Source organism: Pteropus medius, unplaced genomic scaffold (genome assembly GCF_902729225.1).
Source record: "Pteropus medius unplaced genomic scaffold, Ma_sr-lr_union100, whole genome shotgun sequence".
NCBI classification, from domain to species: domain Eukaryota; kingdom Metazoa; phylum Chordata; class Mammalia; order Chiroptera; family Pteropodidae; genus Pteropus; species Pteropus medius.
This window is the reverse complement of record NW_024345600.1, coordinates 1,665,849-1,693,025: the sequence shown is the minus strand read 5'-3', so window position 1 is coordinate 1,693,025 and position 27,177 is coordinate 1,665,849. Positions and strand designations below refer to the sequence as shown.

The following is a 27,177-nucleotide window of genomic DNA, read 5'->3' as shown; positions in this document are numbered from 1 at the left end:
GGCCTTAGAATATCTCCTGTGGGCCAGTATATGTATGGAGTCCTCAGTCCCACTCCTGTCTGTCAGGTACTTGACATGGAGAGCTACCCTTTACACTGCTGTCTGCCAGTGCTACTATGACTGCCAAGCTGGTATCCATGGAGAGGTATGCTACCTTTTAAGTCTGAGGACCCCAGTATTTTAAAATACAGCTTATGCAGCATTTTCTTTAGATGCCCAGCAAGAAAATCACAAACAAACAAATATAACCCAAAGAATTGCAATGAAGCAGAGACAAAAGTCCTAGGCTTTATTTGCAGAAATTTGCCTGGCTTCTCCATTCTACTTTCTGCCCTGTCCATTATTCTCTGTTTACTTCCACCTTTTTTGCTGCTTTTCTGAATATGATTTCTGATAATCTTTCCTTCCTCATTGTATTCTTACAATGCAAGTCACTTCCGTTTCCTATTTAGTTTTGTGTTTCATGGCACCTACTCTCCATTTGTTTCGCTTTCCTCTGCTTCCAGCCACCATTCATTTAATATAGTCCATTTCTTGTTTTTCCTCTTTTCCTGTATATATTTTTGACCGAATACTTGAAATATAACTTAATTGGTCAGGGCTTCTATTTGATACAGTACCTATGTGTAATTGAAAAAAGGCACATCTCTATAGTTCATGGTTTTTGGCTTGTCAGTGGATGGGGCCCTGGTGAGAATTAAAATAGGCACCGCTTCTTTTGGGCCAGCACACCCCGGCACTAGTGTGGAAGGCTTATTGAGTGCAGTGTGGGCTGAATCACTTGGCTGGAAGTAATTGTGGACTGAGCCTTCTCAGCTACACAAATACCTGTTTGTATTCTATTCACAACCATAAATAAATCATCTGGCCCGTTAATGGCTTCTTTACATTTAGTTTTTACTGCCCAAATTAATTCTGGTTGCATGGCCGTGGCCCATAGGCAGGGGAAGAGCTTCATACAGCCCTTGTGGGATGCATTTTCTAGCCCAGGGTACAGTCTAGAAATTACTCACAACATATGAGTAGTTAAGTATAGTGGATTAGTGGTGGCATATTTCTATAGCTATTAAAATTATCAGAGAATGGAACATTTACATAGTAGTGAACAGTTGATTCCAATAGAATTCTTCCTTATTAAAAAATTTAATCCTTCATATATGATGTTGTGGTTTAGAAGCATCTTCATGACATTGTAAATTATAAATGAAATATTTTAAAGAACTGGTAAAATAAATTGTATGAATTGAACTCTTTTTTATTATCTCTAGAGAATGATAATAATGGTGATCTGATTAAATAAGCCTTCCCCTTTCCTTCCTTTCCTCAAATATTAATAAATACTTCCTATAGGGCGGGTTCTGGAGATATAAAAATGAATAAGATGCTGTAAGGACCTCACAATTTATTGGACAATGTGAACAGTTGAATAGATAATACAGTATGTTTTGGTAGGAAAGTTAGGATTCAAGAAGAGCTCTGAGGAGGGGTGTATGTGTGTGTGTGTGCATGTGTGTATGTGTGTGTGTGTGTGTGAGTGTATGCATACGTGTGCAATGCCAGAGATTTGATAATCTATATGGAGCTACTGTTTAACCTAGAATTTGGCTTCCCTTTTAAAATTTCTTAATTTATAAAGTTAGCATATCTGACAGTTTATTAACTTTAAATCTATAAAATTTAGTGGTGCTTACATGAAGTGAAAGATTGGATAGCTGATGTATTCTAGAGAGTCAGCATCAGCTTGGAGTTTAATTCACCGATTAAATCAAATGTCTGAGAGCATAAAACATATTGTGTTGATACATTTTTAATCACTATACTCTTATTATGAATTAAATTTATTTTTAATTGCATATAGGCATTTGCTCGACGTGCTTTAGCTAAAATTGATGAGTTAAGGCAGCTGGAGTTGATGAGTTCCTCACAATCACAGGAAGAATCCAGAATACATTATAGAGAGGCCACAATAAAGGTATAAAAATTTCATGGAATAAAAGAAATTTACTGCACTTTACAGCTGATTAAGTGCTTCATAGTATTAGTAGAGAAACGCATTGTTACTTCATATGTAATTCTCCTTTTTGAGGCAGATGGCAGTGATGATCTTCAAAAGAGGAGTATTTGAATCTCGAAGAAAAAACAAAGCTTTCTTTAGACCAAAGATAAGAATTAACCTGAAGGAAGTACAAACTGTAAGTCTAAGAATGTCGTCTCTGTTTCAGACTCTTTTTGTGGTGTATTTGTTATACCTCTGTGTCTTTTAAGACTGGTTACTAAATATTAAACCTTGCACCCTATTCTCTGCACCAATGGCAAACAGAGAGAAGAACGCTTTCCCAGTTTGGACATGACCTTACTTCATCCCTTTCTCAAAGCTTTTGTACTTTATCACAAACCCAGTTTTGTAACTTTAAAGGGAAAGAGGCTGAAGAAGAGCCTGGGAAAGGTTCAAATGCATAGGACTCTGAGTGGTTCTGCAGAGGCCTTTGTCTTTGACCGCTTCGTGTTAGTTTAAAAGTCTTTGAGTTTGGAGAGGAGGTGGAGGCACCTTTTTCATCTACTTCAGGTTTCACCTTTGTAAGTGTTTAGGAACTAGGTCATAGTATAGCAACAAACAACCCCCATATCTTGGTGGCTTGAAACAACCATTTATTTCCAACTGGAGTCAAGTTATTATAGTTATCAGGGGGCTCTGCTTCTGATTGCTGCTCAGGGCCAGGTTGAGGACCAGCCCTCATTTCAAATATTGCTGGTGGTTCTGTCAGGGAGACAGGAGAGTTTTGGAGGATCTCACATAGGCGGTAATACCTGGCATGAAAGTGTCAACAGTTCCTTCTTCTCACATGTCAAACGTCATCACATGGCCTCTTCCAGCCACAAACATATTTGGCAAACAGCAGGAAAGGCTATCACAGGAGGGGACTGGGACCTATTTATGCCTTGCAGTGTCCTCTGTCTTTTTCCTCCTCCCACTGTCTTCCCTTTGCTTTTTTGAATCTCAGTATTTCTTAAGGCCAGTTCTATATTCCTGTGAAGCTTTCCCCGACTGTTCTAGGTGGTTTTAAACTCTTCCATGAGCTTCTTTGTAGAAATTGAAAATGAAAACAAGGAGAAAGAAGACAAGCAGTTTCTGACAGAATAGTAGTAGAATCTCAGAATCTGGAAGAGGTTTTAGAAATCATGTGGTTCAGTCCTTTTCTGTGATGGGGAAAATGAAGCCTGTGGTGTTTAAATTACTGGCTCAAGGTCACAAAGGCAGGTGCGGGCAGCACTGGGACCAGAACCCAGGTCTCTAGTCCAGTGCTTTCTCACTGCTGCAGTGACTGCTGTAATCTTACCTTGTTTCTTCTTATAACATTTAGGAGTAATTCTTTTTTTAAAATTTCAAATAAAATATAATATTTAAAAACATATTATTTGGACATGGTAGCTTTCTACTGCTACTTAGTGTGACTATGATATATTGACGACTGAGTACAGAAGTGGCATTTCATACAGCCCTTTTAAAGTATATCCCTTACCAACCGACGATGTGTAATTGGTGGGGGATGGTAACTTGCCAAATTGTAGGCAATGCCACAGATGAGCTGGTGTTGTTAAGCAGTAATGCTATAGTGTTTGTAAGAAGCAGGAGACAATTCTTTTTTTTCCCCACTAGCATTTTTTTTTCCCTCTGAGCAAACCAAATTTAAGTATCAAAGCTGCAAGACTGCCATTAATTAGCATATTATTAAGACTTTATTTATAATCATCCTGGTATAAAAATTGAATACATTTTCAAAGAAAAATGTTTAAAATTACAGATAACATTACATTAAAAATCACTTCTGGTTTCCTTTGAGATAATTATCATATGGAAAGTTCTGGTGATATATCTTTTTAGGAAAAAATTATAATTGTTTAGTGGGCAGTTTTTATCCTGTGGATAAAATTCAAGGTGTAGGATTCAAATCAAAGGATACACTTTTATTTCTCTTGATATATATTGCCAAATTAATTTCCAAAATAGGTTCTTAAAAGTAACGACCTGCATGTACCAAATTCACCACAAGCTATTATTGTTTTAATATTATGATTTCTTCATTTTTTGAATAATTCAGTTTTCATAAAATGGTTTGTTTTAACTTTATTTTTTGGATTCAACTTTCCCTTATATTTGTGCTTATTGTTTCATTTTTTTTTTGTAAATTATCTTTTAGTCTTTGACTGTTTATATATTAGAGATTTTAATTTTTAAAATGTATTTGAATGAGCTCATTGTTTTTCTAGACATTAATATTTTGCTTGCCAGCCGACAGTCCATTTTTTTATGGCTTTTGCTTTAAATCTTTTTAAATAGATCTTTTAAATATTTATATTTTAAAATCTTTTACTTGGTATACATCTATAGCTCTGGAAAATATTCTATTCTGCTTTTTGCTAGTTTTCCTTTTATTTTTGAAAAAACAATTTCACTGTAATCTATTTGGGTTTTATTCCTGCTTTTGTTTTTCTGTCTTTCTGACTTTGCCCCAAGAATAGGAAAGAAGCAAAGGAATTGTGGGGAATATGATGGGTATGTTCTAACTGGACATGGATTCTAAATAAGCCAACTAGAGCTACTTTTCTTATTTCCTGGTAATCTAAATACAGAGAACAGATAATTTGTCAGATAATTTAAAGTGTGGAGGCAAGCCATTTGCAGGAGATGAAATTGTTCTGAGCCAATACAAAGCGGAGTGGCTGAGAATTCACACAGGGCTCTAACAGTCACTAGTTTGTTATATACAACTGGTCCACTCTTCCTTAGAGTTAACTAACATAAGACCAGTTATTTATACTATAAAATACTGTTTCAAATTTTGGTTTGAGGACATTCTACATTAGAATTTCCCACAGTGCTTATTAAAAATGTCCCACCTAGACCCCCTGAATCTCTGGAGATGTGGTCTGTGAATCTAAAAAGCACTCCTGAGAGATTCTTAGGTAACCAAAGTTTTGAGTATCAGTTCCTAAAGGCTGTAATTAAGGTACTACAGAGCATGTGGAGATTGATGCAGCCCTAATCAAAAGACAGTAATTAACAGTCTTTTTTTGCTGCCTTGGAAACACAAACATATAAAGAAATAGCAAAGTCTTCTATGTAATGGCCACATGACATAAACTTTAGTGGAGTCTGGAGTGACACCTCAAAAAATGAAAAACCAGAAAAGCAGCCATCTCATTGGTAGGCCAACCACTCTCTTTCTTTTAATATTAATTAAGCACATCTTACTTATTTTTGCATTATAATATTAAACATTGTAGAACTTTTAAAAAATGGACTATTTTTTTTTTTAGTTACCGTGGCCACGTACTGTTACAGAACGGTTGTTGGATGAGATGTTTGATAGCACTGCGTCCCAGTTTCTGGCTGTCTTGGAAGCTCTTTCTGATTCGAATAGGCGAACACTACAAACTGGACCTGTTGTTACAGATGAAGTAGAAGTTCGCGATGTTGTCTTAGAGCTGTTTATAGCAGGAAAAGAACTTTTAATAAGTAAATAAGTTAATATTTTATTGTAGAACAGGAAAAAATTTTTAGTGTGGTAGTCCACACATAAGCTCATATTCAATTTTTATTGATTTCGAATTCAGAAAGCTTGCTGAACTTGATTGGTAATTCAAATAATTTATTAATAGATTTTCTTTTGGATTTTTATGTATATAATCATATGTTTAAAGTGACAGTTATATTTTTTTATTTATAATTCTTAAAATTTTTATTTCTTTTTCTTACGTTTCTTGACTTACTGCATTGGATAAGATCTCCAATAAAACATGGAAGTACGGTAGCAGGTGTCTTTGTCTCAATATGATCTCTAATGGAAAGCTTTCAACATTTTATAGAATAAGATACAGACGATGATATTTGCTAATAGATTTTTTTAGATGCTCTTTTACAGACTAAGGAGCTTGATTTTATTCTTGGTTTGCTAAGAGTTTTGTTTGTTTTTAACCCTGGATAGTTGTTTAATTTTTATCAAAAGCCTTTTTTTGGGTTTAATGAGATTTATTGAGTTGATCAAGTGGCTATTCTATTATATTTCTGTTAATGTGGTGAATTACATTGATTGCTTATCTAATTTTTAACCACCCTGTATTTTTGGAATAAACCTAATGTGGAAGTGAGGATAATCCTTTTGATATATTTCTTTATTTTTTTTGCTAATGTTTAATATTTCTGCCTCTTTATTTACGAGAGAGATTTTTCTTTCTTATAATGTCCTTTTTAGATTTTACTCTCAAGGTCATGTTGGCCTCACAAAAAGAGTTGAGATGTACACTCTATTATCTGGAAGAGTTTGTGTCAGATTGGTGTTATTTCTATCTAAATGTTTTCTTGACTTTATTGGGTAAGCCATTTGGACCTGGAATTTTCTTTGTGGAAAGATTTTTAACTATGGGTTAAATTTCTTACATAGATATAAAATGATTTAGGCTTTCTTTTCCTTAAAAAAACCTATCAGTTTGGTAAATTGTACATTCCTTGAGTATTTTTGATTTTATCTGGTATTTTCAAATTTTATTAAATTTTTAATATCTCATCATGATCTTTTTACCATCTGTACGATCTGTAGTGAGGTACTCTTTTCCATTCCTGATAGTAGTCATTTTGCCTTTTCTCTCATTTCATCAGTTGCACCTGGAATCTACCACTTTCATTAGTCTTTTCAAAGAACAGTATTTGACTTCGTTTATCCTCTCTATTGTATATTTGTTTTCCATGTTATTAATTTTCATTATTATTTCCTTTATTTTACTTTTTTGGCTTTATTTTGCTGATTTAAAAAATTATTGACTTGGAAGTTTAGATCATTGATTTTTCAAGACTTATCCTTATTTAATATATGCATATTAAGACATTTCTCTCCTAAGGTAGCTATAGTAAAGTACTTGAAGTTTTGCTATATTATGCTTTCATTACCATTTAGTTAAGAATATTTTCTAATTCTCATTGTGATTTCTTCTGTGGTATATGTGTCATAAGTCAAAATACGTGGAGATTTTCTAATTCTTTTTTATTATTGAGTTCTAGCTTAATTATACTTTGGTCAGAAAGCATGTTCTGTATTATTTGAAACCACTAAAATTTGTTGAGATGTGCTGTATGGCCTGTTGGTAAATAGTCTGTATGTACCTGAAAAGGTTACATATTCTTTGTTGTTGGGTGTATTGCTTTATGTGTATATTCATGTATACATATATGTATATGTGTATATATATATATGTATATGTATATGTATGTGTATGTGTATATATATATATATATATATATATATATATATATATATATATATTAGGTTAAGTTTATAAGTAATGTAGTTAAATAGTCTCTATTCCTACTGAGTTTTTTGGCCTGCTTGTTTTGTAAACTGCTGAGAGAGATGTGTTAATATGACTTGCTGTACATTTCTGTTGGTGTGGAATTTTGTCATGACATAGGGTATGTGTATGTTTTGCCATAGCAGATACCATTTTCCAAAGTAATTTTTGACCAATTTACACCTCCATCGGCATTTTATGAGAGTTGTAATTGTTCCACATTCTGATATTTAGACTTGTATCTTTTTTATTTTGTCCATTCTTGTGTGAATTCAGTAGTATTCCATTATGGAATAAATTTGCATTTCTCCGATGACTGCTGAAGTTGAGCACCTTTTCATACATTCCTTTACCATTTGTATATCCTATGTTCTGAAGTGCCTGCTTAGATCTGTTGAAGGAGGCCATTAAGAGCACGTGACCACTAGTTGACTCGTGAGCTGGAACTGGGCATTCAGAGGCTCCTTAACCACTCCCTGCCCTGTCCTTGGAATGTGCATCCTGCCTACTGTTCCCATATGAACAACCATTTCAGGGACACAGCCTTGAGAGAGTAAGGTGTTGAGACCATCTGGACGGTATATGTGACAGACTCCAGTTAAGATCTCTAGATAAATTTTTGGTGGGTGGGTGTGGAGATCTACTTGTCTTGCAGCCGCCTAAGACAAGCCTGGTATGTAAGTTTGCTTGTTTGTTAAAACTGCCACCTACCCATCTGGAGGTCTGCCTCTTTCTTTGATTTCTCCTTGATCCTGTGTACAGGGGGCCAGTTTGCAAACCAACAAGATCTTTTCCCCATTTTTCTTTTGGGCCCTTTGCTTTTTTTCTTATTGGTTTTAGGAATTCTTTATAGATTCTGGATACAAGTCTTTTATTGAATACGTGTATTGGAAATATCTTTTCCCATTTGGTTGCTCCCTTTTTTATCCTCTTAATTGCAGCTGTTAAGGAATAGGAATTCTTTTTGTTTTGTTTTGTTTAGTTTTTGTATCCCAAATATATTCATTCATTCTACTAATATCTATTGGATATTCTCTTTATGTCTAGTGGTCTCCTAGGTTTTGAGGGTACAGTTGTGAATAGAATATAGTTCTTGGTCTGAGGAACCTACAAAATAGATGTAGGACGTGAATCAGTAGGGATCTGGTTCTGGTTTTATCTTTATAATATATGGTAAGACTACCAAGAGAAATGGAATCTTAATGCATGTACTGGGCTTTTTGTTATTCTACATTATGTTTATACCAGGACTCATAGCTATAATTCATTCGTTTTCTCTGCTGTAGTACTCCATTATATGAATCTTCCACTTGGTCTAGTCTCCTGTGAGTGGATCTGAACTGCTTTCAGTCTGGGGCTGTTACACTTTATGTTGCAAAGACCATACTTGTACATGCTTCTTAAAACATAGATTCATATAGTTTTCAAGGGTATATACTTCACAGTGGAATGAAATCAATGTCGCATGGATGTATATCTATGATTTTACCAGATAATGCAAAATTGCTTTCCAAAGTCAATGTTCAAGAGCAGTGAATGAGAATTTCCATTGTTCCTTATTTTGTCCAATACTTGGTATTCTTACTTTAAAGTTTTGCCAGTCTGAGAGATATGAAGTGCTATCTCTCTATGATTGTATTGAAGTTACACATATTCTGGTGTGAAGTCGAGTCCCAAATCTGTGGCTTGTGGATATAGATTCTCTGTGAACAGTATTTTCCCCTGTACCCAGAGTCAAAGCTCAGAGTGTAGGTTCGCTTACTTGTTTCTTTGTTTTCTGATTCACTTTTTTATTTAGCCTCTAATTGGAACAGGAATTTTTAATTTAAATGTTGTCTAATTTATCAGAATATCTTTTATAGTTAACTATTTTTGTGTCATGTTTAAGAAATCTCTGCTACCCCAATGTCATTAGGTCTAAATTTGGATCCTTTTTCTCGGTATGATGTAGGAATCAAGGTTTATATATTTCCATATAATATCTAGTTGGCACAGCACTATTTCTTGAAGAGACCGTCCTTTCTCCATTTTCTAGACTATCCCTTTGTCATAAACTAGGTGACTATATGTGTGTTTTTTTACTCAGCACAATTCCTTTGAGATGTATCCAAGTTGATATCTGCATTAATAATTCAGTTCTTAATATTGCAGAATAGTATTCTATGGTATGGATGTATCACAGTTTGTTTAACCATTCACCTGTTTAAGGACATTTGAGTTGTCTCCAGTTTTTGGCTATTAGGAATAAAGCTGCTATGAACATCTGAGTACAGGTCTTTGTGTGAACACGAGTTTTCATTTCTCCTGGGATAAACGCTCAAGAGATAATTGCTGGGTAATATATAAGTGCATATTTAGTTTTGTAAGAAACTGTCATACTGTTTCCAAGGGTGACTAAATCATTTTACACCCCCACCAGCAATGTATGAATGATCCCATTTCATCCTCAACAATATTTGGTGTTACTACTTTTTTTTTGTAGCCATTCTGAGAGTTGTGTAGTGATATTTCATTGTGGCTTTAATTTGCTCTTCTCTGATGATTAATGATGATAGACATCTTTTCACATCCTTATTTTTTCATTTGCCATCTTTACATCCTCTTCCTCTTCAAGATTGTTTGCCCATTTTCTATTTGGATGGTTTATTTTTTTCTGTCGAGTTTTAAGAGTTCTTTGTATGTTCTAGGTACAAGTCCTGGTCATTGTTTTTAAGACAGTAAATACATTTATTAAGCTTTTTTCCTCATCCTTACTTCCCATTCTTCATTGCTTCTTTCTAAATTAATTTCTTTTTGCTTAAATAAAATTGTAAGGACTTTGAAATAGTTTAGCTGGATATAATATTTTGTTTAAAAGTTGTTTCTTTCAAAATTTTAAAGATATTTCTCTATGGTCTTGAATATGGTGTTGAGAAGTCAGTTTAAATCTTTTTGTTTATAGATTTAGCTTGTACTTCTTTCTCTTTCCTATGATGTTCTTATATTTTATTATACTGGGTGTAAGGGTGGATCTAGTAATACAGGAGGTACTTTGAGGTCTTACATTTTTTCTTTAATTTTTCACGTTACTTCTTCATTCCTTATGTTTACTTTTCTTAATTCTCCAAGGGTCATCATAGGTAAATGTTAACACATCCACTCTCCATATCTTATTTATTTTATTATTTTCATTTCTTTATTCCTTTCTTTTGCTTTCTGGTAAGGTTTCTTAATCTTTTTTTTTTTCAGATCACTAATTTGTTTTTTCATTTTCATTGTTCTATTCTATCCATCTATTAAATTCTTTGTTTTAGTAATAATATACTTTATACCTAGTACCTATTCGATACTCTTTTACAGCAGTTTATCTTTGCTTCATGTTTCTAATATTCTCTCTTATTTCCTTGAGAGAATATTTATTAAGCTTAAGTTGTTCATTCTGTTCCAGTTTTATGCTTCTGCTAGTAGAGGATGTTGCCATTTGTGGTCTTTGTTTTAACGTGTTTGTGCTTTTAATTTTCTTTTCTGATGAGTTTGCTTTACCTTTTGTTGCCTTGGAATATCAGCTGACTTGGCTATAATGTGCTCCTGGAAGGAGGGGTGAAAGCTAAGACTGAGACCTTAGCTTGTGTTCTAAATGAACGTAGGATGTGTGTATGTGCACACGTGCTTGCATGCACACACCCATGTAAGGGCAGGGCTCTTACAAACGTGTGCCACAGTTTGGGCTTATTTTCACAAGGAAAATACAAGATCTCAGATGAGAATTTCCTTGACTTCCTTCACCCAAACCTGAAAATTTACGTTCATCTGCACTCATTCTTTCCATTGTCTTTTATTAAAATGGAAAGTATATTTCTTCTCTTCCTCTTTAGCTTTTTAAGTCTAATCTCTTTGAACTGTCCCTTCATCTCTTGTCCCCTTTCAGCTTCCTCCTTGTATTTCTTCCTCTTGTTATAGTCAGATTTATTGAAGGACTTGTCTATTTTCACTGTTCCAATTTTTTCTTCTTGTATATAAGCAGTCTTCTGTCCCTAGTACTCTACTGAGAATGCCATGATAACCTCCTTATTGCTTAATCCAGGGGTCGCCTTTCAGTGCTTTATTCTTTTTATTCTCTGTAGCATTTGTTGCTGTCAACTGCATCTTTCTCTCTAAACATTCTTATTTTCTGTCTATTCTCCCTCTGCCCTTCTCTTATTTGTTGGTGTTTCGTACTGTTCTGCTCTAGGAGCTATACATTGTCCATGGCTGATCTTATCATTTACTGTGGCTATATAATGATGACTCTAAAAGCTATCTCTCTGTTTTAGATATTTTTTCTTGAGCTTTCTATCTGTACTATCTAGCTGCCTATTTGACTAGTTAACTCTATGTTTGGCATTCCATGAGTAGCCTTCTCTGACCCCTCTCCAATCCTGAGCCTATGTTTGATGCCTTTCCAATTTGTCCCCATGGCACCCTGAATTTGCCCACTAAGATTTCTTGTTTTCCCCACTAGAGTGTAAGCTCTGTGAAGGCCTGGATTGTGTTCTTTTCTATTATTTCCCTAGTGCCTGGTAGTGTCTGATAGTTAATATGTAGTAAATATTTCTTTGGATGAATGACATTCAAACCTCTTTTCTTTCCTAGTGTCACACAATGGTGAAGATGGAATGTTTGGTTTTCCAAAAACATCGCTTCTACAACTTATTATAAAAAAACAAAATGTTATTTCTCTGGATGCTGCTGTGAAATTTATAAAATTAGCTTTTACTTATGAGGAATGGAGTTTATTTGACTCTTCAGCTGGGCAGCTTATTGATTTTCTCCAGGTAATATATGCAAAGCCATTAATTTGTTTTTATTCGATTAAGATGTCATTGGATTACTAATTAACTTGTGGGATATACTTCTAGAGACAGGATGACCCAGAGTCAAAGAAAGCAGAGAAGGATTTAACTCTTCTTCTTGCAATAGAACCTCTAATCAATGTAAAGAGGAACAAAGGTTTGATCTGTCCTTTGGAAAACCATAAAGAAGGACAGTCAGCTTTGTATGAAAAAAAAATTGCTTTTCCTGGTGAGTATTTATTTGCCTTTTTGAAAAATTAAGATAATTTTATTTGATTAAATATGCTTTTTATAAGTAAGGTGAGAGAATTTCCAAGGCAGCGGGAGCAGGAAGTGCAAAGGTCCTGAGGTGAGAGTGTGCTTGGTTGTTGAAGGAATAGCAAGCAGGCATGTATGGCTGGAGTACACTGGTAGTGGTGACAGAATTTGAGAATGTGGAGGAGATGAGGTCAGAGAAATAGGTGGGCGTCAGATCTTGCAGGGTCCTAGGCATTTTAAGGATGATGGATTTTATTCCGAGAAGTGGTTTTGAGTAAAAGGAGGCTCTACTTAGCTGCTGCCTTTTTGGTAAGAGACCAGCAGGGCAGTAAATCGGAAGCCATCATGTCACTTTGGTAAGGGAAAATTTGGTGGTCTCCTCTCTCTTTCCAGCATGCAGTTTTCTCCATTCTAGGACTTTTTAAGTCTTACAAATTATTGTTTATATAATTGGAAATCTGCAGCCTCTATTTTTCAGACCAATGAGAATTATTTAATCCCATTTTAAAAAGTGGTTTGCCATTTTTGTAAGACATTATATAGCTGCTTAATTGTAGTAAATAATTTCTAACAAGTAATGGTACTTCTTTTCTTCTGGCAGTTTCTGAATAGATATTTTTGTTATTTTTATTTCTACAGCCATCTTTTACATATGATTTAATATTATAAGGCTTTTCACTTCCATTTTGAACATAGTTGGCATATAGATTGTAGATTCATGATAATAGTCTATTTGAATTGAGTGAGAGCCCATTTTGAAGCATGTAAAGTACCTTGTTAACATAGTATTTGCCCAGCTATCATTTGTGTTATTTTTTTTAGAATTTCTATGTTTCTGTGCTTTTTCTGTTTGAAATTTTATAATCGATTTTTTCTTTCATTTTCCTTTATTAATTGAGATACTTCTGTGAGGACTTATGGATATTCAGAAGACATTTTCCATTTGGCAGCAACCTTGTATTCCTGTGTCTGCACCTCTCCCCAGGTGAGATAGCTATTTTGGATAATTTTTAATAGTACCATAGGAGGGTATTATACTGAATTTAAAGTCAGATTTAAAATGTCACAAGAATTGCACCTTGCCAAAATTCTCTATATTTTCATCATTAGAATAAGAGATTGAGTTATAACCTGACATAATTTTAAGTCTCTTTTTTTATTGTTATCATTTTGGGTGTCAATCTGTTTCTTTTGGGGAAATTTCTAGACTAGCTATATTTCTAATAATGAATTAAATGAAGCAGTGATTTTAATGAAGAGTTAATATTCTTAATGAAATACTGCTTTTCAGTGTGTAAGTACAGAACCTGTTTATTCTTTAGAGTCACTTTGCACAAAATGGCCAGTATTTAGAAGTGACTTATTTGTGGGTATAAATGTTTAAGTAAAACTAGTAGAGCGCTGATTTTAAAACTGAATTCTGGGGATCCCCAGGCCTTCTCTGAGAGTCCTCAGGAGCCCAGATTTGGGTGTAACAGCCTAACTTTTTTTACTGGTTGAAATCTGATGGAATTTCATTTGAAAATTTGATTTTACTGTTATAAAGAAGTTTGAAAACCACAATTATAGAGCATTGTATTAACTTTGTTCAAGTAAGTGGAACACAATAAGAGATTTGAGAAGTTCTACTATTATATATTTTCTGTCTCTTCCGGGTTTATGGGATTATATTATAACCTGTGGCAAGTATTTAATTTTTGAAAAGAAAGGTATTCGGTAGCAAAAACAATTAGATTATAGTGGGATAGTTAAACCAAAAATAATTTTAATCAAAGCTGAAACAAGCAAGGAATTTTTACCTATCTGCTTTTTAAAATATCATGCATATCTTAGTTCAGTTCAGTTCAATTTAATAAAGATTTATTGATCTCTGTTATGTTCCAAAACACTGTACTAAGGTGATACATATCCTAATTAAATCCTAGAGCTGCTCCAGAGGAGCTCAAAGTTTCATATGTTTTAATCATAAACTCATTATCAGATATAATGAGTAACTTCATTTTTCTTTTCAAAAAAAGCCAAGTAACTGATTTGACAGGAGATGTACTCATTCTGGATCATCTATTGATTCTTGTGTGAGATTCTGTTTAGTTTCTTCATGTCTCTTTTCCCTGGTCTGTGTCCTTTCCCAGCTCCTATTTCCTCTCCTCTTTCTTGTTCATCTCCTCTTCTTTATTATTATAATACAGGAATTTTAAAAAGAAAGAGGATATAAACATTTCAAATTTGGATAGAACTAAGTGGTTTACACACTTGCCTAAAAATATTCGAGACTTTTCTTTTTAGAGAGACAGAAGTAGCCTAGTGTATTTAAGAGTGAAGTCTCTAGCTAGATGGCATGGGTTTGAATCTTAGCTCTGCTCTTCTTTATTAATTTTATCTCGGGGAAGAAAACAATCTTCTTGTGCTTCAACTTGATCATCCGTAAAGTGGGGATGACAAGATAGTACTCACCTCATCGGTTGTCATGAGGATCAAATGGTATGTGTCTTAGTCCGTTCAGGTTGCTGTAACAAAAATACTATCGACTGGGTGGCTTAGACAATAAACATTTATTTCTTACAGTTAAGGAGGCTGAGAAGTCCAAGATCAAGGCACTGGCAGATTTGGTGTCTGGCGAGGACTTGCCTCCTGGCTTATAGTTGGCTGTCTTCTTGATGTGCCATCACTTGGTGAAAAGAGACAGAGATTGTAGGGGTCACACTGAGAGTTAGAATTTCGACATAGGAATCTGAAGACACAAACATTCAATCCAATGCAGTATATATAAAGCTCTTAGAATGTTTTCTGGCACACGTTAAATGTTATATATTTATATATCTTATTATTTTTATCAATTTACATTATCAATTTTATTTTCAGAATGTTCAGCCTGATAAGGAAATCGTTGTGGATATGATAATGTTCCTGTGGCAGAAATGCAAATTAGGGATTCAGCGGATCAATATGTCCAGAAACGACTATGCAAAGTTCACCCAGAAAATCAGTACTAATAAAGTATTCCTTTTGTTTTCTTTCACACGCTCTTTGTTATTACTAGTTTAAATTGTGAAACACATTTCATATCTAAGTTTTCCCTATTCACCTGCATAACTACCATTTTTTAAATGTATTGCTGAGTGAGCATTTCTTTTAAGTGTATTCCCAATACTTCTACTCCAATTTAGTTTTGGGGAGAAAGGAGGCATTTCAGGTTTTTAAGAAGGAATAAATATAGTGTGTCTAAGGTCACATGGACTTGGATAAATTTGTTAAGAAAGTTAACATTAGAAAATACAAATAAGTAAGGAGCTTCAGTTTTTTCCCCTTGAGGTAATATATTTAGACTATTTTAAAGAGCTTTTTATGGGAAAGAAAAGTTGAACAGGTGAATATTATAAACTGGAAACTTATAGGAAATATTTTAGCAATAACAGTCTCCTGTGATTCCGAGGCCTCCTGAGATTAGCTACATTAGGATTCATGGACATGATCTTATCATGTACTCTGCTGAAGTAATGATATGGGTGCGTAAATATTGTTTTCTTGTTTTAGTTCCCAAAGTGTGATGGCTCATTTTATGCGCTAAGCTTTGAGGATATAGGCACCCAGTGTGGAACTTGAATCACTTGCTTACGCTTTCTCACTATTGTATAGGAGGACTTTGATAGTGATTGTCACAACTCCCTTTAGAAAGGGGAATGAGAATTTTGAGGATAATCTTCACTGATACATAAAATCTTCACTGATATGTAAAAATAACATGATAAAATTTTCATTATGGCTATAGATAAGCAGTCCATAAGCTTAAGCAAATCTTTTTTATGAATTTACATAAACATTACTGGTTATTAAATATAATCTTATTAGGATCATTGAACTTTATATTATTTATAGTTAAGGTGCACTAATAAGGAGGGGGTACCCGTGTGACATTTTCATGTAATTAAAAGATGATTTCAAGGAAGTACTAAGTTTTGAAGAATGTGACTCTACGATGTTGTATACTTTAATTTGATTTTGCTGTATATTTTCTCCTTTTAGTGGGTTTATCTTCTGTGGCAGATAAATGAAATAATTCACTCCTATAAAATGGAAGACATTGACATTGTGGTGGTGGCAGAGGTCACATTACGATTAAGTGAAATATTGGAGTCTTTAGGAAACCCAAGAAGAAAATTTAAAAAATCTCTAGGTAAAATATTGAATGAAAAAGGATGGAATTATACACACACACACACACACACACACACACACACACACACACACGAATATACAAGTATACATTAGAATATAGGATAGTTTCTGTTAATGGAAATAAGGCATTTCAGTATCATGCTTCATTGATGATTTATAATTAGATATAGAAATAATATAGATTTAACTAAATAGATGTAATGCCTGCTTGTCCCACTTTTTGCGATGTAAAGACTTATCAGTGAGTTCAGGTGTTGTCAGCCTGACCTTTTCTTAGGTTGGTTTCACAGAAATAGGTTCTGAGACAGAGAATTGAGTGAAGTAGTTTACTTGGGACACTATCCAGGGAAATAAAGTGGTGGAGCGAAGTGAGACAGAGAAGGAAAGGAAGCCAATATAAAGTACAGTAAGTTCATGAGAAAGCTAGCTAGGTAAGTTCAGGATTTGCTCCCATGAGGGACTCCTCAGAGACTGTACGGAACATACTTTAGAGAGCTGGGAGCTTGTATTTGTACAACTTTTACATGTCATTGGTTAAAAGCTACTGGAGGAAGTGGGGGTGAGAAGCCAGAAGGGGCTTCAAACTTCTGTCATTCCTTCTGCATTTATCATATTGAATTCTTCACTGAAGAACTTACTTCATTAGCTATTTGGTTACTTTGGTTATTTTTCATTGGATGGTAGACATTATGTTGTCTAAATATTTTATAGAAATAATTCGAGGCCTTAAATGATGTTATCTTCTTCCAAAGAAGATTTATACTTGCTTTTATTAGATGCACAAAGGCACTACTATTCCCAGATCCCATTATTCCAATTTGAGACATTAAGATAATTTGAAGCCTAGCTGCTCTCTGAAGACCTATTTTCAGTTTACCCTTACCCCTAGGACGCAACCCTTTCTGGCTTCTCACCCTTGGTGAGCCCTGTATACCAATCTCTGTTGCTTTAGTCCCTCAAAGCTGTGAAAAGTACCACTTGACTTCTCAGCTTGACCAAAGTCTCCAGCGGGAAAAGTATCTCTGATGCCATTCCATACTCTCTGGGCACTCTTCCCAAGATCTGGGTGATACTACCTTCCCAAGATCCTGGCTCGATGTTGATTTTTCATTATTTTCTTGGCTTGCAAATAAAACTCTACTTTCCAGTTTTTCTAGTTATTGCTAGCCAGGAGACTTTTTCCAGATTATCTGTTACTGGAAGCAAAAGATCCAGTGATTACTTTTTTAAAAAGTCTTTGTCTCATTCAATTTTATTGTTCTGTTTACTAGTTACTTTTGGGAGACTATTGTTTTGTTCTGTTTTATACTCTGTTTAATTATACATGGGCTAAATACAATTTATTGTATTGATTTTTTTTTTTTTGTTAAAATGTTTCACTTCTAAAGAACTAATCAATATTGGAGCACAATCCAATAAATTTGAAAACTTCTACATTTATGTAATGAGGGATTGTCCTCATTTAGATACATAAATTCTTATAACTTTGCAACGGTGTTCTTCTCATCACCTTATTGGCACATAAAACATAAAGTACAAGTCATTCTTGTATATTAATTATGGCAACCTGCTTCAAAATGTTTATTAGGCTGTGTATTAAGTAATAAAGTTTAGTTTAAATTATTGGATAAATTCTAAAATAGGAAACTAGCATTGTTATATGAATACTGATTATTTATATTCCTGTAATTCAAAGCAGCCATCTCTGATATTTGTCTAAATTCATGTCTTCTAACTTTTATTTTCTGAATGCTTTTAATGGACTTTATGGAAGGAAGGCCAATCTCTTTACCATAATGTTACCTTGAGTCTTGATTTGGTTTGCTGCATTGGAAGGTGCTTTTAAATTAACTTATATAAAAAATTATCTATGTTGAAGAAAATGGTATTAAGTCAACTTCTAAAATGTTGAATCATTTTTAAAATAATGGGTAATTAAAAAGAATACCAATTTAGCATAAGTTTTTTATGATTGTGATTTGCTACTATATTTTCATATTTCTCTTTCCTCCTCTTCTTTCTTCTGATCCTTCTTTCTTTCCCCTTGTTTCTTCCCTCCTCCTCCTCTTCCTGTTCTCTCTCTCTTTATTTTCATTCAGAGGCATCTGTAAAAAAAAAGATTAGTGAATCCCTTGGAACTCTGAAAGGGGGCCAGGAAATTCTTCCAATATTAAAGGTATTACAAAATATTTTTTAAAATACACTTAAAACATGAATTTCAATTTTTCAAATAATAGTAAATTTGTAAATGTATAATGGTTATAGAAATAATCGTTAATATTTAAAATTTGAGAATTTATGGTTTCCACATATGTTGAGAACTACAGGGACATTTTTCTACCTTTTGCTTTTGCTTTAGGAAAAAAATTCAATCAGCTTTAAAAGTAAGCTAGATAAAGTATTGTAAAAGGATTTTTAGTTACATTAGTATTGATATTTTGAATGTGTTGTGATTCATAGACTTATAGAGCAGAGATATCTTACTTTGCATATGCCTCTGACAGATATAAATGAGTTATTATCTGTTTAAAATACACTTAGAACAGTCTCTGGCACATGGCAAATTCTCAGTGAGCATTAGCTTAAAAGAAAAAAGGAGTTAAGAGAGGTAAATGGCCATTCCTCTTCTTGACTGTGTTTTTCTTATAATATTTGAATTATTTCTGTACATCATGGATTGTGTTGTTCTATTGATATGAATGCTTCAGATATATAAAAAACATTTATTTATGGGCAGGAACTAGAATAGCATTTTACAAGCTGTCCTATGTGATGCCAGTAGGCTTTAGAAAAAGGACACCATGGACAAGTAGCTTTGGGTGACTTTGGAGTAAGCACAATAGATTTCTACCTGTAAGACTTCTCAGAGGCATTAACTTCCTTATGAGTACTGTAGTATTTCAAGAAGGGGATAGAATCTCATGTGTTCCATTATTTGAGAATAAAACCCATTTTATAACCTTGAGAATACTTACTTAGGACATAGACTGCAGTTGAAAATATTTTTTTTAGAGACGAAGCCAGTGATCTATCTTGTGGTTTGCCTGATTACTTCAAAAGCCATAATTTTAGATTACAAATTATACAAACATTAGAAGAAAAAAATAATTTAATTATATATTTATATATTATTACTTAAAAATAATCTTTCCCAGTCTTTTTTTTTTTTTTTTAACATAATAGCCTTCTGGTGTTTTTTTTCCTTAACATCATATTATCAGCACTTTTACTGTTGCTAAATGTTAATCCTCATGATTACTATATTTTCTCTGAAAAAATCAATTTGAAATATATGATATAAAGTGATAGAGACTATTATAACAATGACCCATTTCCCCACCTACCAGGTGTAAGGAAACAAAACATTGTTAATATTAAAACAGTTGAAACTCGGTTCCTTCACTAACCCCTCCTGATCACATCGCTTCCCCCCAGCTCCCTGCGTAGGAGTAACTGCTGTTCTAAATGTAGTGATATAAAGTCCAGGCATTTTAGTACTGTACTTTCATTATGTATGTATGTATTCTTGGGCAGTAGAGAGTATTGTTTTTCAGTTTATATAAGTGCTGTCATAATGTGTGTATTCTTCTGCAGCTTGCTTTTTATCTCAGTATTGTGGTGGTGCCACTGACTCAAGTTGATTTGTGTAGTCATAGTGTTTATTTTCACTACTGCATCCAGCTTGCTCAGAGTCGCACAGAAATTGGAGTTAAACTTAGATGTGTTGCCTTTAAAGTCCAGGTGTTTAGCCACTGTGCTATATTGGCTCCTGATTATAGAAAGATATCTTCAGGATATTTATAGAAAATATATTTTTCTAATGCACAGAAATACAAGTCCTAAGAAACTGGGTACTAATCGAATATGAATGCACTGGAGGACTAGGGGGTCATTCTGAAATTACTTTCTGAAATGAATGTCTATTTTCTAATTATAAGTTTCAGAGAATGCAATTTTTGAGTTCTTTATGCTATATTGTATCTTTTGAAGAGAGCTAGAGTTGAGAAATATTAAATTGAAAACAGAATGTTTGAACTGCCTAAGAGATTGAGGAGGCATAATAACTGTCTGCCAGTGGTTTTTTTCATGGATTACTTACTGTGCTTGCCAAATATACAGCTTCCTATTTCCCATTCTAGAAATATTGAATCATAATTTCAGGTGTGAGTTTCTTAAAAGTTCATAATTCAGGTATGTGTCTCTTAAAAGTTTCCCAAGTAGATTTTTATGACACAAGAATATGAGAGTTGTTGGCTTAATGGGCTAGCACTTATTTCCTGAGGCTTCATAGGGCAGGGATAGGATAGGAAGTCTAGTGAAAGTTTCAAAGTGCTAGGTTTTGCCTTGTGATGGGAACTAAAGCCACTAAACGAAATAAATTTCTTAGAAGGTGGCGATTTTCCCACAACAAAGAAACTGAAGATCATTTATGAACTATTGCTACTATTATTTAAATTAGAAAAATACACCCTTTCCTCAAGATGATATACTGTCATCTGATGGGAAATTGTCAAAATAAATATACAAGTCTGTGATGACAACAGTGTAAAAGGCACCCCCTAAAATTGTGCAATACAACCTTCCCAGCTACACTAGAACATAAAAGTAGGTGTAGTAGAAATGATTCAGTGATGTGGCCTAAGGCCACAGCAGTTAGTGTTGAGAGACCAGGAGTTAAGTCCGGAATCTGATATTGCCTGCTCGTGTGATCTTGAATGAACAATTTTTACCTGTTTTAATGTTAGTGTCTTCATCTGTAAAGTTATGACAATAGCCCTATTCCACCAGAACTATTTTAGTTATACAGTTTAAACGAGATATTGGTAACATTGTGGAAACCAGTACTTGGAATGTGGTAGCTGTTCAGTTTTTCTCTTATATTTATATACAGCACTGAATCTCCACTTAGGGTCTCAGACCCATGTGGAGGGGAGTGAAGTGGGGAGAGGAGTGATAATTTATTGTAAGAACAGTCCTAAATCCATACGCTCACCTAACAGAGTCTGTAGGTGAGATAAAATGTGTATCTTGCATATATACATGCAACTATTTAAAAAATGTGAGGTGCTATTGTGATTATATAAAAACATTATTTGTAAGTTTTACTGAATACATAATCTATTTCAACAAATAGATTATAAAATTATAATGATTATCTTAAAGGACTATGGAAATTAAAAAAAATCTATATAAAGCATTAAGCTCAGTATCTGAAACATGTTTTTATTAAATGTTAGCTGTGATGAAGAAGATGATGATGATAAAGATGGTGGTGGTGGTGGTGATGACGATAGTATGTGAGTGCATGTCAGGACTTTAAAACTTTTTGATGTTAAAAAGTTATCCTTAATGACTTCTGTTTCTGGAAAAGCAGTAAACTAGGTGATCTGAAAACGCTCTTACTACAAAACACCTAGAAATTTTGGACAGAATCAAACAAATATCCTCAAGCACATTGTAGAGTTTACAAGAAAGTAAGATAAATCTCAGGGGCCAAAACAGAGAGGAAACTGAAAACCAGAATGGTAAGTTTATGAGTGGATGCTGCAGTAGGTTGATGGGCTTAGTTACAATGATGCTTAGATTAACAGCCATCCAGGGACAAGAGATGAAGCTCGGGTACATGAAAGATGTGGGCTTGGAACTGAGACTCACATATAAAGTCAGAACCTATAAAAGACTCCATCTTGAGAGAAGGTAGACTAGGAAAAAAATCTGCCTATTTGTGTAGGTAGTTAGCTCAATGGGTGCTGAGAGAGTGGATAGAAGTCTCTTCCTAATGATTTATAATCTTAGGGCTGTTCTCGCATAGGTCTGTTATTTGAATTTACACTAGTCAAGTTGTTCTAAAACCTCCCTAAGCCTGTGAATCTTATATTTCCATTCAAGAAGAGAGGGGATGATATATATATATATATATTATGTATCTTGAATGGATATATTTAATCAAATTGTGTATATTCCAGGAATACAAGGATGATTTAACATTAGAAAAATGTATAATGCAATATACCACATTAGTAGATGTGGTAGATGAAAGGAAAAAAATATGACCACCTCACGAGATAAAGACATGCAATAAAAACATTTGACAAAATTCGACACCTATCTTTTTGAAATATAACTCTTAACAAGTTAGGAATAGAAGAGAGCGTCTGTATCCCATAAAGGGTATCATCTGAAGACCTTCAATGAGTGTTATACCTATGGTAAAAATTAAAAGCAGTCCCTTTACACTGATGTAACAACATAAGAATATCTGTCATTCTTCTGTTCAACATGTGCTAGAGGTCTTAGAATGCTGAGTACAAAAAGAAAGCAAAAAAAAAAAAAAGGTCTGAGAACTGTAAAGGAAGTATCAACCTTATATTTATTCACAGACAAGTACAATGCATTGCACTTTTTTAATAATAGCAGTCTAAATGTCCATCAGCAGAAGAGTGGATAATAAATTGTGACATATTTCTTAGGTAACAACAATTCATTGTAGCTGTGAATATGAATGAACTAGGGTGGGCTTGAACTAGAGTCATATTGGCATCATTGCCATTATTGCTTTACAGGGAGAAAACCTGGAACTATATAGTTCCCAGCATTTTATTTCCATATGGCTCTAGGTTAGTCTTCTAATGAGAGGCATTTGCATGAATTTGTAATGCAGGAGGAAAAAGAAAGTTCTTATTCTGCAGTGGCAGATGGAAGATGTGAATTGATTAGCCCTGATGGGCAAGCTCTTGTAATTCACTTTCTTTAGGTTGTTGTCACCCATCTCCTAGATTCTTAGATTCTCAGAGGCTGCTGCATGCTGCAAAATATCAATGGCAGCTTTCTTGACCTTTGCTCCCCAGGCCTTCCAATGGTGATAGACTCCTCTAGCTCTGTGTATTACATTCCTGTTTGCTTGGAATATTTAGTCATTTTGTGTTTCAAACCAAACCTTGACTGATACATTCAGTGTCAGTCAGGATTTCTCTATAGCATGAAAAATTTCAGCAACATGTGATTGAGTGAAAAAAAGCAAACTGTAGAATTTTATGAGAGAATTAAAAATATGCAAAGCAATATTACATATCATTAACAGACACATGTAGTAAAGTATAAAAACACACAAAAGAATGGTAAAACCAGATTTAAAGACAATGGCTACCTCTAGGGACAGAGAAGAGGAAAGTCATTGTGGATAGGAAATTTCCTAAATTTTTTCTGGAGAAAATGTGGAAAATTAGAAAGTTTGAACAAAGCTGGTTGCGCTTATGTTATTCTCTCTATTTGTCTCTATGTAGAATAATTACATTAAAAATATTTAGTTTTTGAAAATCACAATGTAGATCATTGGGTCTCTAAGTCTGAATTTTGAGCTCAGAGATTCTGAGATTTAAAAAAATTAACTTTCAAAATAAAGTATATGAAAATGACAAATGAGTAATATTTTAAAAATTTACCTACACATTTGGTATAATCAGAATTCTGAAAACCATAAAAGATTTTGTGAAAAGTTTAATTAATATTTGGAAAAATGATGAAATGTATTTATTATATAACCTTTATTAATAGTACTCCATATTTAATCAAAGACAAATACACTTAGCAAGAAATATAATATTGTTGACATTGGATAGACTATTTAAATTTGTTATTTGGTTTTGAATTATTAAAAGAAGTTTAGAAATGTTTCATATAATTTTCTCTTAATTTTAATTTTAATTTTTTGTTTATAAAATCACTTTAGAAAAAACCTTTGGAACAGTTATATTTGGCTTACGAACTTCTTGACAAAGCAATTGGTGGAATAAATTTCCATTGCATGTTAACTACTTTGCCAAATGGATCATCAGTGATTGATCATTATTATGCCAAGGTAAGAATGGGAACTCTTATATTAAAGTTTTAGTTAATTAGGACAAGGGCCGGCTTGCAAGTAGATAAGTAAAGCATGCTTTGTGGTGACTTCTCTCTCATAAGCTAGGAGTATATTCATTCCCCTCTTCCCAGAAGAAATCAAGAAGAGTGAGGAGTCTTTGAATTTGTCACTGAAGAGGAATTTGAAAAGCAGATTTATTTGTGTGTAAGCCAGATTGCAAAGGGTTGAGAAATGAGCAAAATTTAACGACTGAGAATAAAATGATAACTTTAGTGCTAATAGGATAGAGCTACTTTTAGTATGTGTTGGTAATTGTTTCTTTTTTATTTTTACTTCATCTCTTTCAAAGTACACCTGTGATACAGATAGAGATATTTCCAAACCAGTCACACCTAATAATTTCATCATGGATTTGCATCTTGAACTAATTCAAGCTCAGCACCGAGTAGCTGTTGTGCTTCTTGACCAGTTGCAAGGTAGTAGCTATCAAAACGAATAATTTGTTCTGAATCAATTTTAGGACAAATTTAAGTATAGAATCTATTTATTTTGTAAATTATGTTCTTATTAATTGGATATGCTCCAGATAAATTTTATTATTTTTTCTTAGTTTTTTGATTATTATCCACAGATACTTTTCATTATCTTTTTACACCTTGAATAGCTAAACTTCTTAAAAATTGTTTGAGCTATATACTAAGTTGTTAGAATTTTGTTCATTCAAATAAACATATATTTGGTGCCTAGCAAGATCCAGGAACCATATTAGGCTTGGTGCAAATAAGACATTGCCTCTAGTTTTGGGCTTCTAGATAAGTAAGCCAACAATAACAATTGAGGTTATTAAATGTAATATAAATGGGCTCAGAGTTTTAATTATGGGCACAGAGGAGAATATATTAGATGAGAAAGTCAGGGGTGACTACTTTCACCTGGAAGAGGTGATAATTGACCAGAAAGCTAGTAAATATTATCTTTATGAAGAAGATTGAAAGGAGGCCATCATTTTGGATAGAGAAAATAACCTCTAGCAAGGTGGAAGCAAACAATGGTATGGTACAATCAAGAACTGGAATTCTGTTATAGCCTGGGTAAAGAGCACTGTTGGGGAATGACACAGATAAACCTAGAGAGGTAGATCATAGGCAGATCTTGAAGGGGTAGAGGGTTTATATTTTATCTTGGAAGCTAATGAAAAACTGAGAAAGACATCTCTGACAGCAATGTCAGAGGACAGAGTTGGATCTAAGTTGTTCTTGCCTTATTAGGTAAAGAGATCAAAACATGTTAAGAAAAGGTGCCAACGGTAATACAAATAACATATTTACTTGAGTTTCAGAGTAATATTTAATATCATTAGGTCTAAAAACTATTCTGTTTGAGGTTAAATTTTGATAAATTCAAACTACTCTTGACATGTCTGACTTATTTCACTTAGCATATTGCCTTCGGGGTCCATCCATGTTATTGCAAATGGCATGATTTCTTTCTTTTTCATGGCTGAATAATATTCCATTGTATATATACTACATCTTTCTTATCCATTCTCCATTAGCAGATGCTTAAGTTGTTTCATATCTTGACTTTTGTGACTACTGCAGTGAACATAAGAGTACAGACATCTCTTCAAGATTTTGCTTTCATTTCCTTTGGTGATATACCCAAAAGTGGGATGGCTGGATCATATGGTGATTTTCTAAATGAAGTGTTTTTGGTACATTTATTTCCTGATATCCTTTTGTAAAAAAGAATTGTTCCTACTATTTCTTTTTTAATTTTTTGAATTACACTATGGACTGGATTTCTTTTTTCTTAAATCTTTTAAAATCAGTTATTTTCATTGTTCTTTCTGAAGCTCAAAGTCACACATTTTGCCAGTGGTAGGCCTTAAACTTGATCCTGTGCTCTTTTGATATGTCCCATTATTCATTGAGCAATTTCTTGCTTCTGCCAAACAAAATGTTCTAGACCTACCTTATACTTTATCTATCCCAGACTGACCTGGAATCCATCATTTTCTTAAGGATCTTTGGTTCTTTTTGGTAAGAAACAATATTTAGAAACTAAAGTCTGTGAGTTAGGAGTGCTCATTGTTATTGGGATGTCAACTATCTCCTTTTTGTCAATAGAGATAAGAATATACACTTATTTATATCACTAGTTCTTTCTGATATTGCCAGTTCAAAGTCCAATACTTTGAAAGTCCAATGTCCTGCATTTCCTTTTTATATTTCCCTTCTCCCATGTTGAGAACTCTGGTTCCTAGCAATATCAGTGCAATAAATCATTTGCTTTGTCCTACCATATTAACAAATACTTTCAAAATTATTAAACCAAGCCACTATTAACAAGAAAACCTAATGAGTAAATTCAGGATTTCTTTGCAGTTCATTTCATATTTAGAATATATCACACATCAGAGACTACGTTCAATTTTTTTATGGTTACGTTACCAATTTGATATACATTTAGGACCAGTTGTTTGTGTTTGCATTTTATTTATATAAAATTTCCTTTTTTAAATTTTATCCTTTTACATTTTATTTTAAACATTACATTGTTTAAAAACTGTTTCTTAAAGAAATATGCTTTGTGTGGAGGGATGCAAATAATTAAAATATCTCTGTGTCATAAATAAATTTAAAAACTTGATAAAGTTTTTCTAATACATAAATTAGGTCACTTAGAATAATAACCTTAAACGTTAGTTTAAAAAGATTTGGATCA

General features: G+C 33.6%; 1 protein-coding gene across 3 annotated transcripts in view; it reads left to right on the top strand.

The window, feature by feature from the left end:
• The window catches only part of CFAP54 (cilia and flagella associated protein 54), a 232,974-nt gene that overhangs the window by 20,979 nt on the left and 184,818 nt on the right, over positions 1-27,177 (top strand). For 2 of the 3 annotated variants that reach the window (XM_039874058.1, XM_039874059.1), the window contains exons 6-17: positions 2-145; positions 1,859-1,972; positions 2,091-2,192; positions 5,320-5,518; positions 11,956-12,137; positions 12,222-12,384; positions 13,313-13,398; positions 15,276-15,410; positions 16,437-16,587; positions 18,689-18,765; positions 24,319-24,447; positions 24,800-24,926. In XM_039874058.1, the coding sequence (XP_039729992.1) occupies positions 2-145; positions 1,859-1,972; positions 2,091-2,192; positions 5,320-5,518; positions 11,956-12,137; positions 12,222-12,384; positions 13,313-13,398; positions 15,276-15,410; positions 16,437-16,587; positions 18,689-18,765; positions 24,319-24,447; positions 24,800-24,926 (1,609 nt within the window). The remainder of the gene's footprint in view (position 1; positions 146-1,858; positions 1,973-2,090; positions 2,193-5,319; positions 5,519-11,955; positions 12,138-12,221; positions 12,385-13,312; positions 13,399-15,275; positions 15,411-16,436; positions 16,588-18,688; positions 18,766-24,318; positions 24,448-24,799; positions 24,927-27,177) is intronic. The other variant, XM_039874060.1, reaches the window with a different exon arrangement.